This window comes from Enhydra lutris, unplaced genomic scaffold (genome assembly GCF_002288905.1).
Source record: "Enhydra lutris kenyoni isolate GAN:26980312 unplaced genomic scaffold, ASM228890v2 scaffoldscaffold7, whole genome shotgun sequence".
Classification (NCBI taxonomy): Eukaryota; Metazoa; Chordata; class Mammalia; order Carnivora; family Mustelidae; genus Enhydra; species Enhydra lutris.
In genome coordinates, this window is record NW_019154091.1 from 790,697 (window position 1) to 815,882 (window position 25,186).

At 43.4% G+C, this 25,186-nt stretch overlaps 2 protein-coding genes across 4 annotated transcripts in view; both read right to left on the reverse strand.

The window, feature by feature from the left end:
* Window positions 1–20,543, reverse strand: part of LOC111142082 (thioredoxin reductase 1) — a 66,949-nt gene extending 46,406 nt beyond the window's left edge. The window contains exons 1-3 of one of the 3 annotated variants that reach the window (XM_022495033.1): window positions 20,523–20,543; window positions 19,049–19,158; window positions 525–647 (exon numbers count right to left, since the gene is read on the reverse strand). In XM_022495033.1, the coding sequence (XP_022350741.1) occupies window positions 525–611 (87 nt within the window). In that variant the 5' untranslated portion in view covers window positions 612–647; window positions 19,049–19,158; window positions 20,523–20,543. The other 2 variants (XM_022495031.1, XM_022495032.1) reach the window with 2 other exon arrangements.
* On the reverse strand, window positions 8,392–9,872 carry LOC111142083 (EP300 interacting inhibitor of differentiation 3). The gene has a single exon (XM_022495034.1). It carries the CDS (start codon window positions 9,772–9,774, stop codon window positions 8,665–8,667), a length of 1,110 nt encoding a protein of 369 aa, XP_022350742.1. The 5' UTR covers window positions 9,775–9,872; the 3' UTR covers window positions 8,392–8,664.
* Window positions 20,544–25,186: the final 4,643 nt, after the last annotated feature.

Genomic DNA, 25,186 nt, shown 5'->3' on the forward strand with positions numbered 1-25,186 from the left:
AAATGTATCTCAGTTTAGGGCCAGAAGCCTCACTCCTTAACCTCCCTTATATATACACTCTCTACCCCCATTACCCCTAAGCTGGAGTTAGTGGTTATTCTTGTAGTTCAGTTCATATACAAAGGAGGCAAGCATTTTTAACGATTAAGTTTAAGAAATCCAGCTGCTCTCCATTTTTCTATTGGGGATGAGGGAAATCATCAAAGTGAAAACCTATATTAGTATTTATAAAGAGTAAGATCTGTAATTTCAAACCACTTCTATATGCCTTTATTAGCTTTGAAAAGTCAGCCAAACTTAAAATGAATCAAATTGTGTCCCAAAATATTGGGCCTGGTACTGCTATACAGAAGTACTTTCATAAAGAAGATACAGTTCAACCTGGAAAAATGATTTATAAAATAGTTCCTTTATAAATATGTCCTGCCCAAGTTAATGTGCAAAATGCCCCAAGAGTGGCTCAAATTCCAGTCAGGAATATGGCGATTCCCACCAACAGCCAGACAACACACAAGGAGCCTTGCCTTAGCAGCTGCCAGTCCTCCTGAGCCCCCTCCGATGATGATGAGGTCGTAGTCATAGGCCTCAGGGAGATCCTCGGAGCCATTCATTTTCAGTAGCTTTTGAAGTCTGCCCTCCTGATAAGCCTAAAGAAAAACAACAGCGGGGGAAATAATGGAACTTAAAAACAACAAAGTCTGAAAAGTTCTGTGAGAAAACCTTTCGTTAAAGAAAAGCAAAAGGAATTTTCAAAGGAAAAATACTAATTTATATTACAGCACCCAACTAGAAAATGTGTAACGCTCCTTTCAAGCGGTGTGCAGCGATGTGCTTTCCTTAGGACGGTCCAAGTACCTTTGCACGTGATGGAGAGCTGCCGCAGAGACGTTTCTGAAGTACTTCTACGTACATTAGGGCCTGACATTCCAACAAGATCAAACTAGTCCTAAATCAAGTCTCACCATCAGTCCTTTTTTCCTAGAATTATTACACCAGGATTCAAACTAGGTTTTTAAAACACGTGTACCAGGGACGCCTGGGTGGCTCAGTTGGTTGGAGGACTGCCTTCGGCTCAGGTCATGATCCCGGAGTCCCGGGATCAAGTCCCACATCGGGCTCCCAGCTCCACGGGGAGTCTGCTTCTCTCTCTCTGACCTTCTCCTCGCTCATGCTCTCTCTCACTGTCTCTCTCTCAAATAAATAAATAAAATCTTTAAAACATGTGTACTATATGTTTTTAATAAAAGTATCAATTCCAGGAATGCCTGGGTAGCTCAGTCGGTTAAGCGTCTGCCTAAAGCTCAGGTCATGATCCCAGAGTCCTGGAATCCAGCCCCAAGGGGCTCCCTCTGCCCGCCACTCTCTCTCTGACAAATAAATAAATAAAATCTTAAAAAAAAACTATCACTACCAGTCAGCAGCATCTTTATTTTCTACTGTCAAAGGTACAACAATGAGCAGGCTGAGGTCTTCAGTTAAGACAGGGTCCTGGCAAACGGCAACTGAAACAGATCAGCCAAGTACTTGAGACTTTTCTACATTGTTTAAGTAAAAATTCAGAAAAAAATCATTAGTTTGTAAGGGCCTACTTAGCCAGAGCGAGCCACTTTGTTGTTTATGCAGTAAACTTAGATTGAACCTGCCCCTTCCCCCCAAGAGGAAAGCGCTTAGAAACAGAATTGGTGAAATACGGCCAAATAGCCCCAATAACGGAGCACAGATACCAGGACATGTCAGGCTGGGCAGAGATAACGGAGCCCAGATACGAGGACGTGTCCGGCCAGGTGGAAATGTCCAATCAGTGAAAGCGCACGTATTACCTCCCTACCCGCCAAGGATGAGCCAAGCCAGGTGGAGACACCCAATCAGGAAAGCACCTCCCTAACCACCCAAGAATGTGGGCCCTGCCTTTTGGGCACCAAATCTGACCAGAGTGATAGGCTAGTTCGAATAACTACTATAGGGTGAACTGTAATTCAATTGGCCACCTGTGTGTGGCCAGGCTCAACCACATGGCCTTTGGTCTATAAAAGTTAGTCTGTGAGGCTGGGAGGGGTCGCCTCTTTGCAAGAGACAGCCCTGGCCGGTCAGTTTGACTCTCGATGCTTGGCGCGAAATAAAGCCCTGCTTAACTTTAGCTTTGTATCAGTCTCGTCCTTTTGTCTACGGACCCTTTCAAGTTGACATTTCACCGCGTGAGAAATTAAATATAAAAGTCCCTGATTTTCAAAGGCATTTCTTTTTTTTTTTTTTTTTAAGATTTTCTATTTTTATTTGACACAGAGACAGAAATCACAACTAGGCAGAGAGGCAGGCTGAGAGAGAGAGAGAGAGGGAAGCAGGCTCCCCGCTGAGCCTGATGCGGGGCTCGATCCCAGGACCCCGAGATCATGACCCAAGCCGAAGGCAGAGGCTTAACCCACTGAGCCACCCACACACCCCTCCAAGGTATTTTGAATAAGCAAAGATTAAAAAGGAGGATGGAGGAGGCTAAATGAATAAACACGACTCTACAAAGCTTACTTTTTTTTTAAGAACACATTTTACTTTTTTATTATATATATATATTCTTAGTTTTTTAAGTAATCTCTCCATCCAACATGCAGCTTGAACTCACGAACCCAAGATACTCTACCGACTGAGCCAGCTGGGTGCCCCTCAGGCTTACCTCTTTCATCTACCTGTGCACGAGGCCTCCTGTAATTTATTTAGGATTTAGTTTCCATGTACTTGCCACATAACAAGCTTTGTAATATAAATATTATAGACTTTTAATTTTTTAAAAACTATTTCATTCCACTAGCTTTTATACACATTTCATATTAGCTTGGAAGACTGTTCTGGTAATATATTTAATATTACCTTTTATTAAAACAAAAATCTGTGGTAACGTGAGACAATGGTTGGAAACACTGTTAACAGGCACTAAAAAAGTTTTTGTAAAAATCAAATTTTAATCTCAACAGTCAAAAAGAGCCCCCAAACTTACCAGCCCAGACTGCGTATTTTTCTCCTGCCTACCATCAGCTGTAGGGGGTGAAAGGCAGAGCTTAGGGTCAGTAGAGCAGGGTTCTTGGGATGCGGAAGGGGGTGCAGCAGAGGAAGGTGAAGGAGGAGGCACGGCACTGTGGCTGGCCCTTGGCAGAGTGGCAGGTACACATGGTGGCTTGGGGACTGAAGGGAGCACACGTGGAAACCAGCAACAATGGGGACCAGACGGCCTTACCCTGACCGTCTGTACAAAAGGTCTAACATGAGAGGCTGGTAAACACAGCCAGTATTCGTGAACTTGCATTATGGCAGAAGCTCCTCCTTCAACAGAAGGCACTGTAGGGGGAAAAACAATTTGGTAATAACAATAGCCATTCAGATCAAAGGATCAATATAAGCTTCAGATAACAAGCATTACTCCCTAGTTGCTCTCAAAGAGCATAGGCTGACTTGCTGCCTTAAAAGAATTAACTAATAAGCGCAGCTAGATGTTCTTCTGGAAAAATAACATGACCATTTTTAATCTCAGCCTCAATTTTATCTACAAGTACTTGACACAGCCAGTGCCAGAACAGAGTCATTGGCTGTCTAAATGGAAACCACCCATTTCATAACCACCCCCTTAATATATCTACTAGAAGAAAGAAAATGCACTGTCATGCTGAAAAGCCACATACTCCCTCTACCAATGTGTAATCTGTTCTGTACTGAAATTCTGGATCATACCGGATTCTTACAGTTCATGCTGGAAGTAAAACTGTATCAACCAGTGTACAGATTTTACAAAGAAAGCTGAGTGAGCCTGAACTTCATAAAGTAAAATCAGTAAGATACAGGAAACTAAAGCATTCCACTGACCCCAGAACTAAACATGGTGTTTTAAAATTGTAATCCAACTTAAAACTGAAATTCTGTCAATAAGGTCCAAGTTAAGTGGTTTCCCACCTGAAATATATATGTAAGACGGATTGTAGAAAACAGCTCCCCCAGGTGTGTACAGATGGGTAAGGAGAGGAGGAGAAAAATGTCCCCTATTTTCCTCCAATTATGAGTGTTAGAAATAGTGACCACCAACTGTAGTAGCTGACAAAGAACAGGAATTCTTAAACTTTTTAGTCTCAGGATCCCTTTCAAACCTTGAATTATTTAGCACCCCAAAAAGCTTTGGTTAATGTGAGGCTTATTTATAAATTTCAGTATATTAGAAATTAAAACTAAGAAAGAAATTTTAATATTAAAATATTTTAAATTATTACAATATTAAAAACCCTAAGTATTACTGTTCAACATAACATAAACAATAATCTTTTAATTAGTGGGAAGAGTGGCATTTTATATCTTTGTAATTCTCTTTAATGTCTGTCTTAATAGAACACCGCTCCTGTCTTTTCTGCATTCAGTCTATTACAACATCACCTGTCTGGAAAATTCCATGGTAGACTTGCAAAAGAGTTGTAACAAAACAAAAAAGCATCTTAGTAGTATTATAACAAAACAGGTATAGTAGTATTATAACAGTAGTATTACAACAAATATTATAATAGTATTATAACAAAAAAGCATCTTTTTTTAAAAGATTTTATTTATTAATTTGACAGAGAGAGAGAGACAAGCAGGCAGAGCGGCAGGGGGGGGTGGGGGGGATGCAGGCTCCCCACTGAGCAGAGAGCCCGATGTGGGGCTCGATCCCAGGACCCTGAGATCATGACTCGAGCCAAAGGCAGAGGCTTAAACCACTGAGCCACCCAGGCGCCCCAACAAAAAAGCATCTTAGTAGTATAGAAATAATCCTGACATCAAGGCCTTCCTCTTAGGGCCTCAGGAGGCCCCAGAAGAATGCAGATCGCACTTTTGAGAACCACTGCTTTAGGACTTAAGTGTAATTACACAACACGTTACACCTGCAGGTGTCTGCCAGCCTTAGACACTGGATATTCTTCCATTTCTTCCATTTGTCTCTCTCAGGAACGCCTCTCCCCCACTCCACCCCTAGCGAAACACTGCTGCAGACTCACCTTTGAAAAGGCACAACACAGAAAGTAATTCTAGTGTACCAGATTTCTTTAAAATTAGAATAATCTTTATGTTTCCTTCCCCCCAAACATGAATCTTATCCAAATGTACTAGTTTTTACCATTACACATCAGCTCTGGTGTTAACTGAGCTGGGTTAATATATGTGCTCTACCACTCTCTAAGCTAGGTGATGTGGGCTGATCACCTAACCCCTAGGAGTCTGCTTTTTCATTTTGTAAAATGAAGTTAACATACCCTTGTACTTCACCAACCTGCAGGATTTAAGTGAAATGATGACTATCAGCCCAGTGGCTAGTAGGAAAAACCTGTTTAGGTTACTAACTCTCCCCTTCCTAAAGAAGGGAACCTGCAGGGTCCAAAGGCTCCGGCAGAGTCCAGCAGATTCCCCCACACCTCCCTGCACCACATCTCTCCCCTGAAATGCCCTCTTCCCATCAAATCCTGATAGATTACATAAACCACAAGGTTAAATTATTTTTATTCAGTGTACACAAACACATTATCCTTTCCAAAGTAGTCCTTCAGGGCTGGAGGTGGAGGTTCTTTTACCAACATTCTAAGACTCCAACACAATGCCCGTTTCTTCCATTAGGTCTCCCTCAAGTTCCCAAACAACATTCTCCTTTTGTCCCTCCCCACTCCATCAACACATTATACAAGGCAGGCAGAGGAGACTTCATTACAGTCGCAACCGCAACCACGAGGACAGACTTAAGAGGCTGCACTGGTATCTTTAACAATGGAGGAATTATAGGTGGTCTCCAAAAACTGAACCAGGCAAGGAAACAGATTCTGCCCTCAGCCTCTGCAGAACCAGCCCTACTGACACCTTGACTTACAGCCCAGATAAACAGATTTGAGATTTTTAACCTCTAGAGCTATCAGAGAATACGTTTCTGTTGTTTCAAAGCCACCAAAAGTTTGGTAATTTGTTACAGTAGCAAAAGGAAACCAATACACACACTGAAATATAAATCCCATGAGAGATGGTCAATTTTCTGTCCACCACTTTCTTCCCAGTGCCTAGAGCAGTGTCTGCACAGTAAGCCCTCAAGCAATTGCTGAGTAAATTAACAAGTGCCCATTCCAAGATTCCAAGATTCCAATCACTTGGTAATGGAGTTCCCCAAACAAAGGCAAAAGCATGAGGAAGTCATGAGAAGGGAATCTGCTTCTCCCTCCCCCCTCTGCCCCTTCTCCCTGCTTGTTCTCTCTCATTCTCTCTCTCTCAAATAAATAAAAATCTTTTAAAAAAAATTTTAAAAAGCTGGGGCGCCTGGGTGGCTCAGATGTTAATTAAGCATCTGCCTTTGGCTCAGGTTATGATCCCAGGGTCCTGGGATCAAGCCCCACGTTGGGCTCCCTGCTCAGAGGGAAGCCTGCTTCTCCCTCTCCCACTCCCCTTGCTTGTGTGTTCCCTCTCTCAGTGTCTCTCTCTGTCAAATAAATAAATAAAATCTTTAAAAAATATATATTTTTTAAAAGCTACAACTTCAGAGAAGGCCCCCAAAACTACCTTCCCCCTAAACCTCTATATGCTCTATTAATGGTTTTAGTCAAGTCTCCAATACTCTCAGTAAAGAGACAGGCACTTAACCGAGGAGGAACCTGGAGAAGAGTTTAAAGAAGGGGGGGGGGCAGGATACTGTTGCTACTAACAGAGAATCTTCCTCTAATAGCAAAGCTCTGGAAAACCCAAGGAACTTGGTTGGGAAAGACAGGCTCAAGTGAGGATCAGCAAGACCAAATGATACTCCCATGACTGCTAAATAAATCAAAGGGTGGTAGACACCAGGAGGGTTAGCATTCTTTCACATGAAAAAAGGGAAGGAATGGCTCCTTCAGAAAACAACTGAACAACTTTATGAGAAATACCTATTTCAGCTAAAACCCTCAACTATTACTAAGAAACTTGTGCACACATACATTAAAATTGCTCCTGTCAATCTTGACGTCATTTATTTAGTCTTTGGACTTCCCTTTGCTATACCACGCTAGACTTAGGAAGGTTTATTGTTACTTCTATGCAAAACAGATACTTATCCATTTCCCAAATCATGCCTAATAGCAAAATCCACTATTATCAAAGATTAAGTTCCTATAGAGATCAAGAAAAGTAGCCTTCAGGCACCTGACTGGCTGCACAGTCAGTAGAACATGCGACTCTAGATCTCTGAGTCCTGAGTTCGAGCCCCACGTAGGACATGGAGCCTATTGAAAAAAAAAAAAAAAAAGAAAGAAAAGTTTATTTAGGCATGCTCTATACCTTCAAACTTGTTTTCTTAAAGACCCAAAATTTTGGCATAACCTTAAAACAACTGCAAGCAACAAAAAGAAAAAAGAAAAGAGCTTTTATGGTTAAGTAAAGAACATTTAGGTAAATTAATTATATACTTCAGTATAGAGAGAGATCATTTCCAGGCATTTAAAGCCCTAACAAGAAACACAAAATTGAACTGGGAATATTCAAGGGTGTTACATAATGAAACACCACTGATTCTGAAGGTCACTAGCAGAGATTACAAAGTGTTTGGAAACCAGAGGCTAGGGAAGAAATTAACCATGTAGATAAAGACTAGAACTGGTTTTGTGTTTGAAATAATCTGACAAAAATATCTTCAACTTCTGAGGAAACTAATATATAAGGTAACCCAACTGTCGCCCAGTTTAGCATTCAAATGGAATAGTTTATTTTTTTTAAGATTTTATTTATTTATTTGACAGAGAGAGAGAGATCACAAGTAGGCAGAGCAGCAGGCAAAGAGAGAGGGGCGAAGCAGGCTCCCCGCTGAGCAGAGAGCCCGATGTGGGGCTCGATTCCAGGACCCTGGGATCGTGACCTGAGCCGAAGGCAGAGGCTCAACCCACTGAGCCACCCCGGGGCCCTTCAAATAGAATAGTTTAAAAACAAAAAGAAACAACTCATGAATCTCTGGTGCCATAATTTTTCACAATTCCATGTATTTGACCTCCGTATTCCCCTGCCTAGAATATCTTTCTTTTTTGACCAATCCCTACTCACCTTTCAGCACGCACTTAATTGACACCTCACCTAACAAAAGTAGAATGTCTCTACAGTAGATAAGGCTAATCACAGGAGAAATTATTTAGCTTATGGATCTCACTCATTAATCTTACTGAGTCCTCCTTGAAATGAAGCATGACATCTAGATTTTTTTACATATTATCATTGCTTATTCACTGCCCTATGGATAGTCTTTCTTGACTACTTTTTCCCCCCACTCTTCCCCCAACCTTGTCAGGTGCCCCATACAAGTTCCCTCTAACAGAGGAAGCAATGCAGTATCAAATAGCATCATAAAATTGATTTTTTGGTAAATTATCAAATACCTCTTATGAATTCCAGAGCTAATTTTTATTGATAAAGTCTTAAAGGGCATTTAAAAAAAATCTTCCTGCAAACATGCCAGTGAGTAATTTTTTAATAACATAAAATCATGACAACCTTATAAACTACCAAAAAAAAAAAATACACTGCACAGTAAAACAATTTCTGGCGTTTTTGAAAATACTTTCTCACTTTACATGAAATAGTTATGTGCTTCTGCTTTATTTTACTCTCCATTTTGAGATACTGTAGAAAAGCCACAAAATGCATCCTACATGAAGAAAATTCCTAGTAGGAGTTTGTGATCATAGCCTCTGAAATTTCAAAAGTTGCCACAATATTTTTCCAGTCCTGTAAACTCAAAGATATAACTCCTTGTTTCCTGCCATGAGAACAGGGATCATTTCCCTCACCCACTTGGTTAATATTAATTGGCTCTAATATGGGCAGCCTGTCTTGGTCAAGCCTTAGTCTCGCAAAACCATCCCTTATAATGAAAGAAACATAAAATATATTCTCCACAGTACGAGAAAAAGAGTTTGGATCAATCACAAACTCAAAATAGGACACAGGAGTATCAGGATACTTCCGAAAGTAAGTTTGCAACAATCCCAAGATTCTTTCTACTTCTTTTTCTGTTGTTTCTTGATTATTACTCAGGTCCAACTTCCTCAGCTTTGTAGGCATATCCCCATTTTCTTCCATTTTGAGAGCTTTTTTGTGGTGTTCAAGTCGGGGCCTTGGTGCAGCTTTGGACTTGAATGAACCAAAAATAAAGTGGAATGTCTCAGCTTGCAAAATCCAGGACGATGCCTCCTTCTGTACTGTGTCCCAGAAGGAAAGAACTATATTATCATCAAAGCCACTCAATTCCTCACGTTCATCTTCCATCCAGTTTAGACCCACAAATATAAACAGAAAGTCACAAAACGCTACTTGGTTAAAAAAGCTCATATCGCAATTTAGTTGCTTTGCTTTTTCTTTACCCAAATCAGAAGCCAGAACAAGAAACTGGGCATCGAGAGCGGCTTCTCTTGTTCGGCTCACTCCATCAAACAGGACATCGGCTTCTTGGAGCGCCTCGGTTAACGAGTCGCTCACGGTGTTCACTAGGTCATCACGGTTCTGCTGGATGTTATAGATGAGCTGCCGGTACTTCCTGCGGATTTTCCGGCATTTCTCCTCGTCACCCGCAAGCCCTAGGAGGCTGGGGTCTATGTTGGCCTCCCCATAGCTGAGGTCGTCAGAGCAGCCACCAGCCCCCACCGCCACTCCCACCTTCATCGGCTCCTCCCCATCATCCGCCTGCTTCACAGAGTACGCACTAGCAGCGATGGTCCCCACGGGCTCCTCTCCTTTCTCTACACCTCCCCCGAGGGAACCTTTCTCATCAGACATTTCCGCGACCGGCGCTCTCAGGGGACACTCTGCTAACGGCCTTCACAACGTTTTTCCGACAACAGCGGAAACTGAAGGGGGTTTATCAGAGCGGAGGATGTCGGCCCATGCGCACTGGCGACGGCCCGGAGGCCCCGCCCCAGCTCGCTCCGCCTCCCAGAGGCCCCGCCCCGCGGAGCCCAGACCCAGCGCGTTGGCAACCAGCTCGCTGCGGCGCACAGAATGCGCGCAATAATGGGCCCCCTCTCCACGCTGGAGTAATACCTGCTCAAGCGATAGCCATTATTTTAGCAATTACTGACAGTGTTCTCTAGCTTTCAAAGAAACGCCCAGAAAATCTTACGCAAAAACTCTATGGGGGGAGGTGGGTTAGGCGCTAAAGGTTCTGCACTTTAAAACATTTGCTGTCACATAATGCAGTTAGGCCAATCTAGGTTTTTCGTTCTTACTAAGATTAAAAGGTAGGGTCTCTAGGTTTCTGTCTTTTTGAAAACTAAGTCTGGCTATGTTGTAAACTGCCTATTAAGCCAAAAATCAGGAGTTGTAGAACGTCCACCACAAATAGGCCGTATTCTCAGCGCTCAATTGCAAGCTGCTGTCTGGAATACATTCATTATACAAATGCACATTAGTAAATAAATACCTTCCGGGCCCTCAAAAGCCAGACCCCTTCCAGCCAAGAGAGGAGGCAGACGCCGGGCAAGTGAGCGTCTGAGTCAGCCCAGGGGCAAAGGTGGGGGACTGTCCGGCATTACCCAAGTGACCTCGGTTCTCCACCACCCAAGGGTGGAAGAATAAAGTGGGTTCAGGCTCTGCAAAAGAGCAGTTTATCTGGAAACCTGCCAAAGGGTAAAGGCCACAATCTCCCAATGGAGATAAATCTGAACCCTGAAAGGTGATTAAAGCTACGAAGATTTTAAAAGCAATCTGATATAAAGATATGAAAGCAAATGGTGTGAATCAAGTGACTACACTGGAAAATACACCCACTAGTTCACTGGAAATTCAGTACAGTTGGAACAAAGGGCTTAGCTCATCAGTCTCACAAGCAGCAAAGTATATGTAACAATAAGAAATACATTTTGTTTTTAAAGAAAACAAAAAAAGTGCACTCTCAACGCACAAGCTTTTCACCTCAACAGGTGCCCCTTTAATAGGGCAGAGGACACCACAGCCAGAACACCACACTGTACCTGTCAACCTGGGTTTCAAGGCACCAGGAAGTAAATTAGCCCTATATTCCTTCTTATGAATCTAAACTAGTTCATTTTTCCTTGTCTTTAGCAGAAAGTTTCTTACAAATGCATGTACAGCACAATCTAGTATTCAATTTCTCTAAACTTTTTATATTATTCTTCACCTACCACAATTTTTTTTTTAAGATTATTTATTTATTTGAGAGAGAGAGAGGAGCAGAGGGAGAGGGACAACCAGACTCCACACTGAGCCCCATGCAGGGCTCCATCCCACAAGGCTGAGATCACAACCTGAGCCCAACTCAAGAGCTGGAAGCTCAAATGACTGAGCCAACCCAGGGGCCCCCATCATAATTTTAAATAGAGGTAAAATTCGGAGGAAAAAAACATTTATTTTCCAAAAACACCAGGCATTATGGTTATTCATGCATATATATTATCCTGCTGTATCAGACTGAACCTCTCTGAATCAAGAATCTGGTCTTAAATCTTCAAAGCAAAGCTGTTTTCACAAGGATACATTTGAATACACACACTGCAATATATAAATGAATATACATGAGAAACTTTGTTCCAGCACCTACTGCAAGTTATTTGGCACAAAAGGTTGATTTCACAGATTAGTGGGGAAAAAAGTAGATCCAACACACTGAAAATAAAAGTTTAATGCTTTTCAGAAAGTCAACTTTAACTCTTCTCTGAAATAAAGAAGAAGCAAGAGAAAAGAAAAACAAAAGTGGGCCCCAGGATCACCACAGGACCATATTTTCCTCCCCAAGTTTGACCATTTAAACTATTTAAGTATGTTTTAAATCTTAGATGAAAACACCCAGCTAATTCCGAGTTCCAAAAACAAAAAACATTTCCTTTTATAGTTCACCATATTCTTGGGAGCTTCTGATATCCTTTTCAAATTCAATAAAAGCAATTTATAAAAGAATTCCAAAAAGTAAACCAACCTTCCCACCCTAAGGTGCCTATTTTCTCCTGTCTCAGAGGAGACAGGAGAAAATTTGCTCTATATAGAGCCTTTCATTTGCTCTATATAGAGCCTTTCATCCAAGAATTAAAAATGGTTTAGAAAAATAAATGAATTCTCCCAACCTACTTATAAAGTGTTAATAATACCATTTACAGGGATTTCTCAGGAGATAACAACCCACACAACTTGCTCGGAGCAACAGAACACATCAAGGCAGGCATCATATTATTAAGTAGTATTTCCAGTGCCAAATTCATTCACTCTATACTAGCTAGATCCCTGTCCCTAAGAACCTTGGTAACATGTAATTTAGCTCACCCTCAGAAAGTCATACTTGCATAATATTCTGCCTTTTTAATTCTGCATTTAGAGCACAAGGTTTTAATGTTGCTATAAACTAAAAATCTCAAGTCTAACGATTTTCCTTAATCATTTAAAAAATGGGATTTCTACACTTGTGAATCCTGAAATCACTAAATAGCAATTTTCTACCCTGAAGTCCAATTACTCATAATAATTATGTAAATATACCTTAAAAAGAAGGAACAGCAATAAATAATTTCAGTTATGCTGGTAAACTTCTCTTTGGATTGGTAACAGAAAGCAGAAGTGCACTAGCTCTTCAAAGACATCACTAAAGTCTACCATCCCCATTCAGTAAGGCTAGTTCAGGCAATCATGACACATAGCTTGGCCTCCAAGATAACTCAGCTCTTCTCCTCCCCTTTTTTCCTGTTTCAGGAGTTGCTGCCAAGAGCTCAACATGGCCCTACATTGCCTTTCTTCTTTTCTTCAGTTTTTTATATTTTTCCAGTCCCTTTGCTCCAAGTTCAGACTCATTCATTCCCAGCTCCTAGGCTCTCTCCCACAACCCCCAGTGCTCAACGCAAACATGAGATGGATGTCACAGGTTCAAAGCCTCTCTGCGGCCAAACAAAAAAAGAACTCACCTAGGGTCCGTGGGTTTTTTGTGTTTTTTTTAAGATTTTATTTATTTATTTGACAGAGTTCACAAGTAGGCAGTGAGAGGGGGAAGCAGGCTCCCTACTGAGCAGAGAGCCCGATGTGGGGCTCAATCCCAGGACCCTGAGATCAAGCCTGAGCCGAAGGCAGAGGCTTTAACCCACTGAGCCACCCAGGCGCCCCTGAGTCCGTGGGGTTTTAACCACAGGATTAATCTGTAACAGATGAGCACAGAAGAAACCTCTGGGCCAAAGCCGGGGCCAATCAGGTTTGGGTCCAACACTCGAGTAGATATGCTTATCCTGCTATGAGCTTCCTCCCTGAACTTTTCTGTTCCTTCTTTCACAGCAGTTTTCTCTCCCCTCATCCTGCCAGGGTATCTATTTAATACTTAGCTGAAAAGAGTCTTACTGATAAAAGTGCTAGTTTGAGTTGTCAGATTAGCAGATGTTAGGTATGTTTTCTCTTTCATCTGAATTTCCTTTAAGGTTATGCTTGAGTGTATATGGTTATGCTTGAGTGTATATGGTTTTGCTTTGGTTGGTGTTTTAATATTTAAGGTAAACTTTGCCAGGATCAAGGCAGATACACATTTTTTTAAATAACCATGGACAGAGGAAGGAGGCAAACCTGGGTTATAATCTTGACCTATTACTAGTTTTTAGGTTCTCTTAGGTAGGTCGCTTAACTGCTCAACCTCCAGTTTCCTCATCTGTAATGTGGGAATACTACTACTTACCCGCCATAAAGCTACTGTAAGTATTGAAGGAGAATTGCGTGACAGATCTGATAATATTTTCAATTACTGAATACTTAGTAAATCTAAACCATCCCAAAGATAGCAAATGTTTATTAATAAGCATTAGAAACCAAATAGAAAAAAGTATACAAATCAGTAACCTTACTCTTAGGACAGAAAAATATTTTACTCCATATTCCATATCCATATATCTGTAAGGAGAAATACAGGAATATACCCAACTACAACTAATACCGGTGGGAAAAAATTTGCCATATAATGCGATTTAAACACCTACTAAGGTTTCAGCTAATGGAAGTGTATATAGTACTTTGAAGAGGTAAAACTCTGTGCTAGATAATCTGAAGCAGGGTCTATTAAGAGTCTGAGGTTATTCTCATTGAGTGATTCCTTGGATTTCAGCAGATTCTTTAAAAACAACAGCAACACAGTATCCAAAAGAGGCTTCAAATAACTGTTCTATCCAAATAACATGGCTTTACTGCTAGTGAAGTAAAAGATGACTGTCAAGTCCCACAAAATAATGCAGACTTGAGCATTTAAATCCTTTAGAGTACATAAAGCCGCCATGCTTGCTTTGTGGTCAAACACTTCACCGACAGCAGAAAACCCAGTGCTGGCCGACTTACCAAGTCTCAAGAACTAACATAAACAAGGGTGTGGGTTGAGAATAGACCCTTTCAATTACAAGAGCAATTACCAATTCTCTTAGGACACACCTCAGAAATCAGCAATGACCAGGAGCATCATTTTGATAGACTGCGGGGAGGAAGGCACTGGCTATGTGGTTTTTAAGGCAGTAGCCTTGCAGGAACTCACTCTGGAGGCCTAGGCTCAGATCAAAACTAGTGCTGTATTAGTTTCCACTTATTTTCTTCAGAGTCTGAGTTTCCTCCTTTGTCACATGAGTCTATTGAATGGCTTCTCTGCCACACAGAGTGGTCGTCACTCTTTATAAAAAATCATATACAAACATTTGTTGACAAATACACCTTAAATATATATACTGGCCCTGCAGATTTGTGTTACAGAGAGCAAAGACAGTGCCTAGCCCAAAGCTGAGAACACAGGTACTCAATAAATAGTAGCTAAATAAATGTAATGTGACTTCCTTCCCAACTGACCTGGACACACTTGCATATGACAATGAAGGCAGACAAAGCTGCTGTCATATAGCTCCTTGAAATTCGGAACTGTTTATACGCTGCTTAGAATCTCTGCAGAGTATCTTAGGGGTTGGGCTCAGATAGAGACATTCACAAAATCAGACAACCTGTAGCTAAATACCTCACTTGGGAGTTGAGTCTCCTCTGGCCCTACCATCATCCATTCATTCAACAAATACTGGATGCAAACTAGGTGTTAAAACACACACACAAGATACAAAAATAAATCATTTTTGTCCTAAAGGAACACACAATTTAGTAGGCACAGAGGAATGCAGTTCCTCTCAGCAAGCGTGTAATGAATGAATGCTATTTGCCAGAGCTATGTTAGAAATACCAAGATCTGCATGGGCTCAGGCCTGAATCATGAATATACAATCACACTGGGGAGATCAGGCATGCATCCCAATAGCTGTAACACAAAGTCAAGTGCTGGCAAGTATGAGTACAACACCATGAACTTCACAGACAGTCCTGGATTCCATTCCTGGTGCTGCCATTTAACTAGCTGTGTAATCTAGGCATGTTCCTTACATTCCCAAGGCCTCCATTTTCTCACCTGTAAAACCAGATAACACCCCTTTCTGCACAGGGCTACTGTGAAAATTTAATCACCTAGGTGTTACAGCATTTAGTCTAATGTACAGTAGACATTCAATAAATGGTAGTTACTGTCATTAATAGGCATGCTCATTTAAGTATTTGCTGAACTCTAAAAGAGACACGGGATCTCAGACACAAAGAATAAAGCTAACTCTTCACTTTTGATACGTAATCTAAAAAATTATAATTGGCAGGATTCCCCCTTTTCCAGAGATAAGAATTTGTGGGAAAGAATGGACACATCGGGTCTTGTACTCTGACACAGGCCGTTGGAAAAGTCGGTTTGAGCACGAAGATAAATCAGAAACTGGAATAAAGAATTGAACAAAGGAAGGAAATTTCAGGAACTCTAGCTGCAATGGTGGTTCCACTTCTAGTAGCTAAGGGAGCAGAGGAAGAAATAACCAGAAAAGCAGGTGGGCACCAGGCCCTGGAGAAAACAGAATACTTAGCTCAAGGGTGTGCCCTGCACCCTGCATGCAGATCTAGGAGCAGGGAAGGAGCAACCAGAAGATGCCTCCAAGATCCAGTCCACATGGACTGGAAGGGGCGGGAGATCAAAAGTAGGAGGCTTGTTAGACTGCTGAAGCGGTTTAGGCAAGAGGAACTTAGGACCTGGAAGAGCCTGCCAAAAGTTAATAAAGACCGTGGGCATGTGCGGAAAATAGTCAAGCCCTGGCAAGTGAATAGACAGGAGAGCCCAGGGGGCAATCTGAAGCCAGGACCAACAGAATAGGGAAAACAGATGAAGAGCAAAAAGGAGGTCTGTGTTGTCCCTTAGTTCAAGTGGGAGGACGAGGCATGGGGTTTCAACACGGATTCACAACTACTAAAAATTTTGCTAGATAAATCAGCCCCAAAGAAATTTACTTGTCCTTACCCCTTACCTTCTTATGTCAGCCAACCTGTCCACTTCCCCCATCTTCAAAGCAGTCCTCCCATCCTCCTCTCCTTCTCTCAGCCAGAGCAAGTATACCCCTAATCTCCCCTGAAGGATTATGTCAGGAGGAAGAATCAAAAGACACAAAGTTCTCTGCCAATTTTGGTAGAGTATTAAGAAAGAAAGGGGATGGCTGAAGAGTTATTCAATTACCACCAATTTCCCAGTGTTTATTCGGTTAAGTGTCCGGTTTCTGGTAACTGTAGAAGTCAGGCTTGAAAGGAGAAGACCTGCCTTTGTTTAAATGTCTACCCACACAGCGACAACAACGGATTGTGGGGCTGGAGCCTCAACAGCAACAGGATCACACCTGAGCTCCACCCACAACTGTCTTCAGAATTTACCTGGATGCCAGTCAGGCACTGCTTTCTGCCTGGCATCTGTCTTACTATTAACCTGAAGAAATTAAGTCCCCTGTTGCTGGTTTTAGTCTTATCTCCCAAGACTATTATCTCAAACTACTAGTCTTAATTATGTCCTGCACTCAGTAATGCCAATACATACTTTTCCATTCACTTCCCTTTTCCTCTCAATTTTCCCAATTCTAATTATTTAGCAACCAATCTTGACCAAACTACCTTAAACGTGAAAGTAATCTCAAATGTGATATTTAACCTAAGAATTACCTGAGGGAACTTGCTTAAAATAAATTAAAAGGCAGATCCTAGCCCTTAAGGTTTACTTAAGACGTCAGGTAAAGCCCAGGCATGTACATTTAACAAGCACTCCAGGGGATTCTGCGCAGGTGGCCCATACACTAGTTTTTTGAAAAGATAATTCCTTAAAGCAAGGTAGGTTTTGCTGCTGCTTCTACTACTGCTGCAGCTACTACTGTGTTTACTGAAGGGAAAGGGAGACAAAGGAACAAACAAGAGGAGAAAGAAAAAGCAGGCATTTTGAGGAGCCCCCTCTCCCCTTTTTATGTTGCATTTAAGTATAAAATCTGAACCTTTTCTTTTGGTGCGGACTTTAGGATTATAACACTAATCCTATAAACAATTAATTCTCCACTAAATAAATGCCTTTCTCCACTCAAATCCAACATGCCCTAGAGATTTTTCAAAACCCACCATTTAGCCCCAAATGTGGGCAACATGGTAAGCAACACCCAAATGTGGCTGGAAATCCACAAATATTTAAAATCTGTAGTGCTTACTTCCTTGTGTCTCTTCTTCCATGCCTTACTACTCATTAAAAAACAAAAATAAATGACACAAAGTAGAATGGTAAGCTTACTTAAAAGAGACGTGCGAAATGATTTTTTAAATTTTAATGACTTGGTGGTATATTTTTCAATCCCGGCACTGCACCCCACTAAATGTCTGAAATTAACCATCATATGGATTGAAAACATCAGATCATACCAATAAAGTGGATTCAAAGCTTATAAAAACTGATTCTTCTTACTCCCACTGATGCTAAAACCAGAACCATTTGTAGAATTTATATAAAGGTCAAATGCACACATAACTTTTTAAGTGCAAATTTATGACACAGGTAGAGAAAACAGAACAATCAGACAGAAAGTAGTATTAATAGACCTTTGTCTCATCTGACTTGCAAACTAAAGGTCTGACTAATACAATACTCTTTAAATCAAACTAAAAGCCTTTTTATCCTTTATTTCGCATTAAGTTGCTATTTGTTTTTGAAGTCTATCTGCATTTCCTAGTCCACTGTCCATTCTTCAAAAATGGTAATAAGATTCCCTTAGAAGAAAAATAGCAAATAAAAATGCAAATTAATTAATATTCTTCCTCAATGTGAACATATCTAAGTAGATTTTTACATTTAACAGAGGCCTCAGGTTTACTTCTAAGAAGGCAATGTTTAAGTATGAGTTCCATTTCTTAAAAATTACATGAATACAGACAAGGACAAAAAGTGAACATTACAGCAAATGTATCAAAGTGATGAGATTAGAGGCTTTCTAACCTGGTAGCCAGCCACACCTGGTCTTTGTTGGGTATCCTCCTAAACACGCACCCCGCCTCCAAGCATTTTGCCCCTACCACAGCCAGACCTATCCACCCAACACCACAGTGCATGGTCCTAAGAGAGGAGTGCCATCACGCTTGCCACAAGCCACAGGAAAGATTTCTTTTTCTCCTTTCCCTCCACCCAACTGTTAACTCTGGGCTAGAAAAGAGATACCAGAAGGGAAATGAACTCACTCCAGAAGCTTGCAGGTTGCGCTCCCCAGAGCCTGGGGCTTCTGGGTTTCCCTCCCAGAGAATTAAAGAGGAAGATGATAGGGATGGACAAGATAGGCATTTCCTGATACCCTTTTCTCAATACTTCAAACAACTCACTTTCAGCAGTTTACACTGCTGCTGGAAATTTTTGAGTTATCTAGATTGACCAGGAGGGGCAAAGGAAGGCGAAGTAGGAGGCAAACAAATTTTCTGAACGCGTGTTTTAAAAGATGAAAAGTTCCATATTCCCTTCCAAGCTTCCCCAGTTCTGAATCTACCCGCCGACTCATCAATTTCCACCGATCGTGAGCTGGCCCCTGGGTGCTTCTTTGTCGTTTTTCAGGACATGCTCCGTGCGGAGGTCGGTTTGCATCCACCGCGGCCTTGAAGCGAAGGCCGCGAGTGCAGCCGGCTCCACGAGCTCCTTCCCAGCGCGGGCGGGTAAAGAACGTTATTGTCCCCCACCTACCTTCAGGGTTGGACCATGACCGCCTATCTTCCGCCGCTTCACGAACACCACGGGCACTTCGGTTTCCGAGGTCAGCTCCGAGAGCGCTCTCTCCAGGCCGCTGGCGTCGTCTGCCGCACAAAACCCAAGAGGGGCGCGGGTTAGCCCCGCCGACCCGGCCGCCGCGGGAAGTGCGCGGCAGGGGCGGGGCTTCCGTGTGCCCAACCACGCGGCCCAGGGCGGCCCGCGCGCCGCGTGCCGCCCCCCCCCCCCACCACACGCCGCCCCGCGCTCGCACCCGGCTCCCGCACACCTGCGCGCTGGCCACAGCGCCCCAAGCCGGCTCCCGACGCGGGTGGCGGGGCCCGCCGCGCTGTAATGCTGGCCGCCTCGCGGGAGCAGGCGCTGCGAACGCGGCTCAATCCCCCGCGCACACCGGCATCCCCGCTTCCAGAAGACACCTCCCAGTGTAAGCTGCCTTTGAACTCCGCCTCCATACAGAATGCCAAAAGCCGACTTCCCAGGTTTCTTTGAAATTTGAAACCACCAGGCAAAATGAGGAACAGTCTGCGCTCTTAGAGCGCTTTCATTTCATAAGCTTGAAGCCAGAGCAACACCCTGCTTGACAGACCGGCAGGTAATGGCCCAATTTTACAAACGGGTGAACTCAGGTAAGCAGTGAGTCAGTGATGGAATTAAAAATAGACTCCAGTTACTCTAACATCATCAGGCTCATTCATGAGCCAGAAATCACACCAACTCTCCCAAGTGCGGCTGTCTGACAACAATAATGGCAGCGAGCGCTTCTCCGGGCCTTTGCACCTACCGACGCTTCACCCCCACAACTGCTCTTCTGAAGGAGGTCCCAGCGGGTCCATTTCTCCCGAGTTCAAGCGGCCAGAAAGTCCACAAGGTGCCGTGCACCCCGTTCCCCGCCACCCGGTACTGCCCGATCCGAGCGAAACACTCGCGGGGTCCCCTCGCTGCTGTCCCCGCTCAGAGGCTGGGGCAAGTCACGTGATTCTGAGCCTCGGTTTCCCCAACTGTAAACTGGGACGATGTGCCAGCTCAGGATTTCCGGGGATGCAATGGGAAAATTTCTTGAGACCTCTTTAAATCGTTCTCCTCCCTTAGCGCTGTCGAGGATCTGTCCGTCTATTCGTCACATTATCATCCACGTTCCCATAGTCGTGCAGTAGCGAACGACACAAACACTCATTTTTTCCCATTTCTGCACACAGTCTCGACAGAGAGCTAGCGGAAGGAAGCCACCAGCCGACCGGGGCCGACCGGGGCCGGCCGGTCCCACCGACTCACCCGCAACCGCGAACGCGGCCAAGAAGCTCGCCGCCTTAGAAAAGCTTCACCCCGATTCAAACACACCTCAAAACAGCTCCCCTTTCCGCAACCCGAAGCGCACGCGGCCGGCGGCGGCCCCCGTCCCCGGCCTCACAGTCCAGAGGCTCGGAGCTCTGCCTGCTGTCCACGAACCCACCGCTGGCGTGGACCGGAGCTCCGGGCAGCAGGCTGTCCTCGCAGGCGGTTCCCAGACACCGCGGACTGCTGCGGAGCGAGGGGAAAGGGTGGCGGGATCCCCGCAGGCCACGCCCTGCTCGGAACGGGCAGGCCGGTCGCCAGAGTCAGAATGACAAAGCAGAAATCCACTCCCGTGCAGCGCTGCCGACTACGCCGAAGGGCTTAGCGAAGTGGGACCTCCTAATTGGGTGACACACCACATCCTCTTCCTGCTCGGAGCGCCCCCAACCCGAGAAAGGAGCAAAAACAATGCAAGGAATGTTTGGAACCAGAACCCAAAGCAGAAGGTTTTAACGAACAAAACTGGACTATGCCCTGAGGCAGGGACTCCGGAACTTGGCTGCCCCCTGTAATCACGAGAGGCTCTTTAAAGATACTGACGCCTTCGTTCCCACTCCCAGACATTCTGCGGTAATGGGTATTGGGTGCGACCAAGGCATCTGAGGTTTTTTTTGGGGGGGGGGGTTGTTTTTGTTTTTTTAAACTCCCTGGGTGATTCTAGTGAACAGCAAAGTTTGGGACCCATTGCCCCAAGGTAATGGATTAGTCAGTCTGGCGATTCTCTAAAGGAAATTATCAGGCTTTCAAAAGAAACACCTAACTCATGCTGGGTAATCCTGAAAAGTGACAAATTCTCACCAACAGGTGACTTCCCCTTACCTCCTTCCTCCTTAACCCACTCAGGTTTTGGTGTGTTATGTTTGTTTTAGGGAAAACTGTCTTTGACTCCAGCCATGCCAAACCACCTGCAGCTGCCTGAGTGAGCCACGCTCTCTCACACTTCCTGCTCTTACTCAGACTCTTACTCAGCACCTTGCATCAGTAGGTAGCTGCGAATATTTGCTGAATAAATAAATGAGTGAATGAATATATCTCCCACTTCTTTGTCTGGGTGCCGGCCCACGGAAGCAGGCTGGAGTGAAAGGACTGTTGGCTTCTTAAGGCTTCAGGGCAGCCATGCCTTCTCTGAAGTGGCAGGTGAACCACAGTTCACACCTGTGGGTCCATTCATAAGCCTAGGTTAGAGGTTTCATATAATGCCTCAGCTTCTGAACACACATGCACTTGTGCAAACACACACACACACACAGAGCATACCGAAATGGTCACTCTCCTTGCAGGTTGATTGTATACCTCAAAGTGCATCCTCACCTCCTCTGGGGTCCTTTGAACAGAGTATGGGTCTAGAACAGGTGTTCAGGAAACAATGTGATTTAAGAAGCAAAGGATGAATAATGAGAGGGCAAGAAAGCCAGGACTCCAGGGTGGAAAACATTTCCTCCTGGCTGCTGGGCCCAGCTCTGTTAACCATTTTATATGCCTTAACTCATTTAATCTGTACAGTAATGATCTATGAACCAGGGTCATAAATTCCTCATTCCTAAAATATATAGAAACTACAGCTTCCTTCAAATGTATGTCTCAAGATAGAGAGGGACTGTAAAATCACTTAACTGGAAATAATATACTGAAAGCAAGTGATAAGAATTGATTTCTATGAGCCTCATATCATAGGTCAGAGTTGCCATAGTTCGTATCTTCTAACAGCATAACAAAAAAGGCATTTTTAACTTCACAGTGTTCTTAAGTGAGCAAATTATAACACAAATACCTAGAGTTGCTCCATGTAGCTTGTTTTTTAAGTTAACAAAAATCACCATTTTCAAAAACCTTCACTTTTCTTTCAGACCTTTCTTGCTGCAATTAAGGGCCCAGATGCCTTACCCTTGTCACAAAATACAGAGAACTCCTTAGCTACTTAGTTTCTGGGTAATGGGAGAAGTACCTCATCTCCCACCATTTCTCATCACGCCGCATTTGTTCTAGACATAACTCTAACATCTCTTGACTGAGCTCATGCCTAAAATAAGCTTCCCTCCCTAAGGCCTACTCCTTCAAAGCTCATCTGAAATGTCGTGTCCTCTGGGAAACCTTCTCCGATTCCCACCCAATGCTGATAGCTTGTTCCCTATTCTGGGGTCCGAAATACCTAAAAATAATTATAAATCATGTAAATCCAAGAGGGCTTTGGGGAGGCCAACTCTTGTTTGATTTATTTTGTCTTCCCAGAACCTGCTATATATAGTAAGTTACTCAGGAAAGGCTGGAAAAGATCCTCAGTGTTCTGGAGCTCTCTGGTAAGCACACTGTAAACAGAAGTATGCAGGTATCTGATTGAGGGTCCTATTGTATTAAACTACTATTCCTCCTATAATAAGTTTCTCTCACACACATATACACCACACTGAGCTAGAACAATCTTCCTGACCCTCAAATCTTCTCTGTTCAAAACTTGTAGCTCTCCAAGACCCTCAAAGTCCAAACTCCTCAGTTGTACTGACAAGGCCCACCCCTGTTAAACCTAGCTCTCCACGTACTCCATACCCTACTAATACAACAAAACATTGCTGGAGAAAACACAGAAATGAAAAGTGACGTCACTTCAAAGTCAAGATCCCAAACTTCAATGTGTCCCCAAAGCTGCCCAGCAGTCCTTTGTGTCTCTGGTAGATGTGTTTTCCTAGTTTCCAAAGTAAATACTCCATACTTACTCCTCTCTTCTCAAACCTCTAATACACCTATACCTTGCCATTAACTCATGATCTGCTCTCTGCTTTAAGAAAATAGAATCAATTGCCTGATTGATTATTCTGTCTAGAACTCCCATTTTCCTCTCAATCACAAAGCTGCCACATTCTCTACCTTCACCCCTGTTTTAATGAAGGCCGACTCCTCCACTTGTGTACAGATTCTCCTTTCTTCCTGCCTTCTCAGTCTTCAATAACTTCACTCCTGAAATTAGCTTCCCTCTCCGGCATCATCAATTTCATATTCTCTGCCTGATCATTCTCTCATCATATATATACTGTAGTTTTCCCATTAAAAAAAAAAAAAAGCCTCCCATGAGCCCATGTACCCAACCCCCATAGTTACCACCCCATTTCATTGTTCCCCTTCACACTGGGGGTGGAAAACCTGTTTTGAAAGAATTCTTTGTACCCTGAAGAAGAAAGTAGGGTACATAAGTTAGGAAAGATCCAAGAATATGGCACTTGAACAGAGACCAGCGTGAAAGGAGGGAGCAAGACTTATGAGGGGAGTGATCTTTCTAAGGTGAGGAAACAGGAAGTGCTAAAGTCCTAAGCTGGGAGCCTGCTTGACTTGTCCAAAGGTCTGCAAAGGAAGCAGTGTGTCTAAAACTCAGTAAATAAGGAAGAAAGTGGTAGATAATGAAGCCAGAGGAGTAGCCAGAGGCCAGAACCCAAAGGCCATAGGACTTTGGATTTCATTCTGAATGTGAAATGAAGCTGAAATATCACAAGATAGGACAGGGAACTAATCTAGTTTGTATCTCAGAAGGTTTGTTTTGCTGTGTGAACAGATTAAGGCAGTAGGGACTTGGAATGGAGGAGCACAACCAGCTAGAAAGTTGTTGTGGTGGTCCAAGCTAAAGATGAGCAAGGCTTGGATTAGGGGGTGAGAAGAGATATTTGAAGGTAAAGCTCATAAATTTTGCAGGTGGGTGAAATGAGGGACATAAGGAGAAGATTCAATGATGACTCCAGAGTTTTAGCCTTGGCAACTGGGTAAATGCAGTTTGGGACAAATCCACAGTATGGTTTTGAGAGACCTGTTGTTATCCAAATGGAGATGCTGGGTAGGCAGCTGGTGTGCAAACCTGGAGTTGGTGGGGAGCAGGCGGGGGCGGGGGGGAGGTCAGAGCTAGAAATAATAATCTGGGAGTCAAATATAAAAGATCTTTAATACCGTGTATATTAGTCAGGGTTCACCAGAGAAACAGAGCCAACAGCATGCAGAGAGAGACAGGGAAACAAATTGGTCCTCAGGATTGTGGGGGTTGGCAAGTCCCAAACCTACGGGACAGGCCAACAGGCTGGAAATGACAGCAGTCTTAATGTTGCGGTCTTGGGTCTCAAGGCGGCCTCAATTCCTTCCTCTTCAGGAGACCTCGATCTCTTCTCTTAAGGCCTTCAACTGACTGAACTAACCCCACTGGCATTAAGGGAGAGCAATCTGCCCCGTTCAAAGTCTACTGTTTTCCATATTAATCACATCAGAGAATACCTTCACAGCAACATCTGCCCTGGTGTCTGGCTAAACAACCAGATTAAGATTAACCATCACACATAAGACTAGATGAAATGATGCAGGGAGTTAATATAGTTAAGAAGTGGAAGACAGTCAGGACTGAGCCCTGGCAGAGTGCAAAGGAGGAGAAGGGTCCATTAAAGGAGCCTGAGAAGAAACTCGAGGGAGGTGGGAGGAAAACCAAGAAAATGTGGGGTCTCAGAAGCCAGTGAAGAAGCGCTCCCCAAAGGAGGGAGACCAACTATGTCAAGTATTGCTGAGAAATAGTCCAAGATACAAACTGAGTCATGGATGTCATTACTGATTTTTGTGAAAATGAGGGAGGAAACAAAGCCTGATTAGAGGAGGTTCAACAAGAAACAGGAAAAAAGGACACGGAGGGAGTGAGTATAGACATATATTCTTTTTTTTTTTTTCCTATAAAAACAGAAAAGTAGGGGTGGGGGACGCCTGGATGGCTCTTAGGTTAAGCCTCTGCCTTCAGCTCAGGTCATGATCCCAGGGTCCTGGGAT

What these genes read in the sequence shown, in the direction of transcription:
- LOC111142083 (XM_022495034.1), bottom strand. Translation starts at nt 9,774, where the DNA reads ATGTCTGATGAGAAAGGTTCCCTCGGGGGAGGTGTAGAGAAAGGAGAG.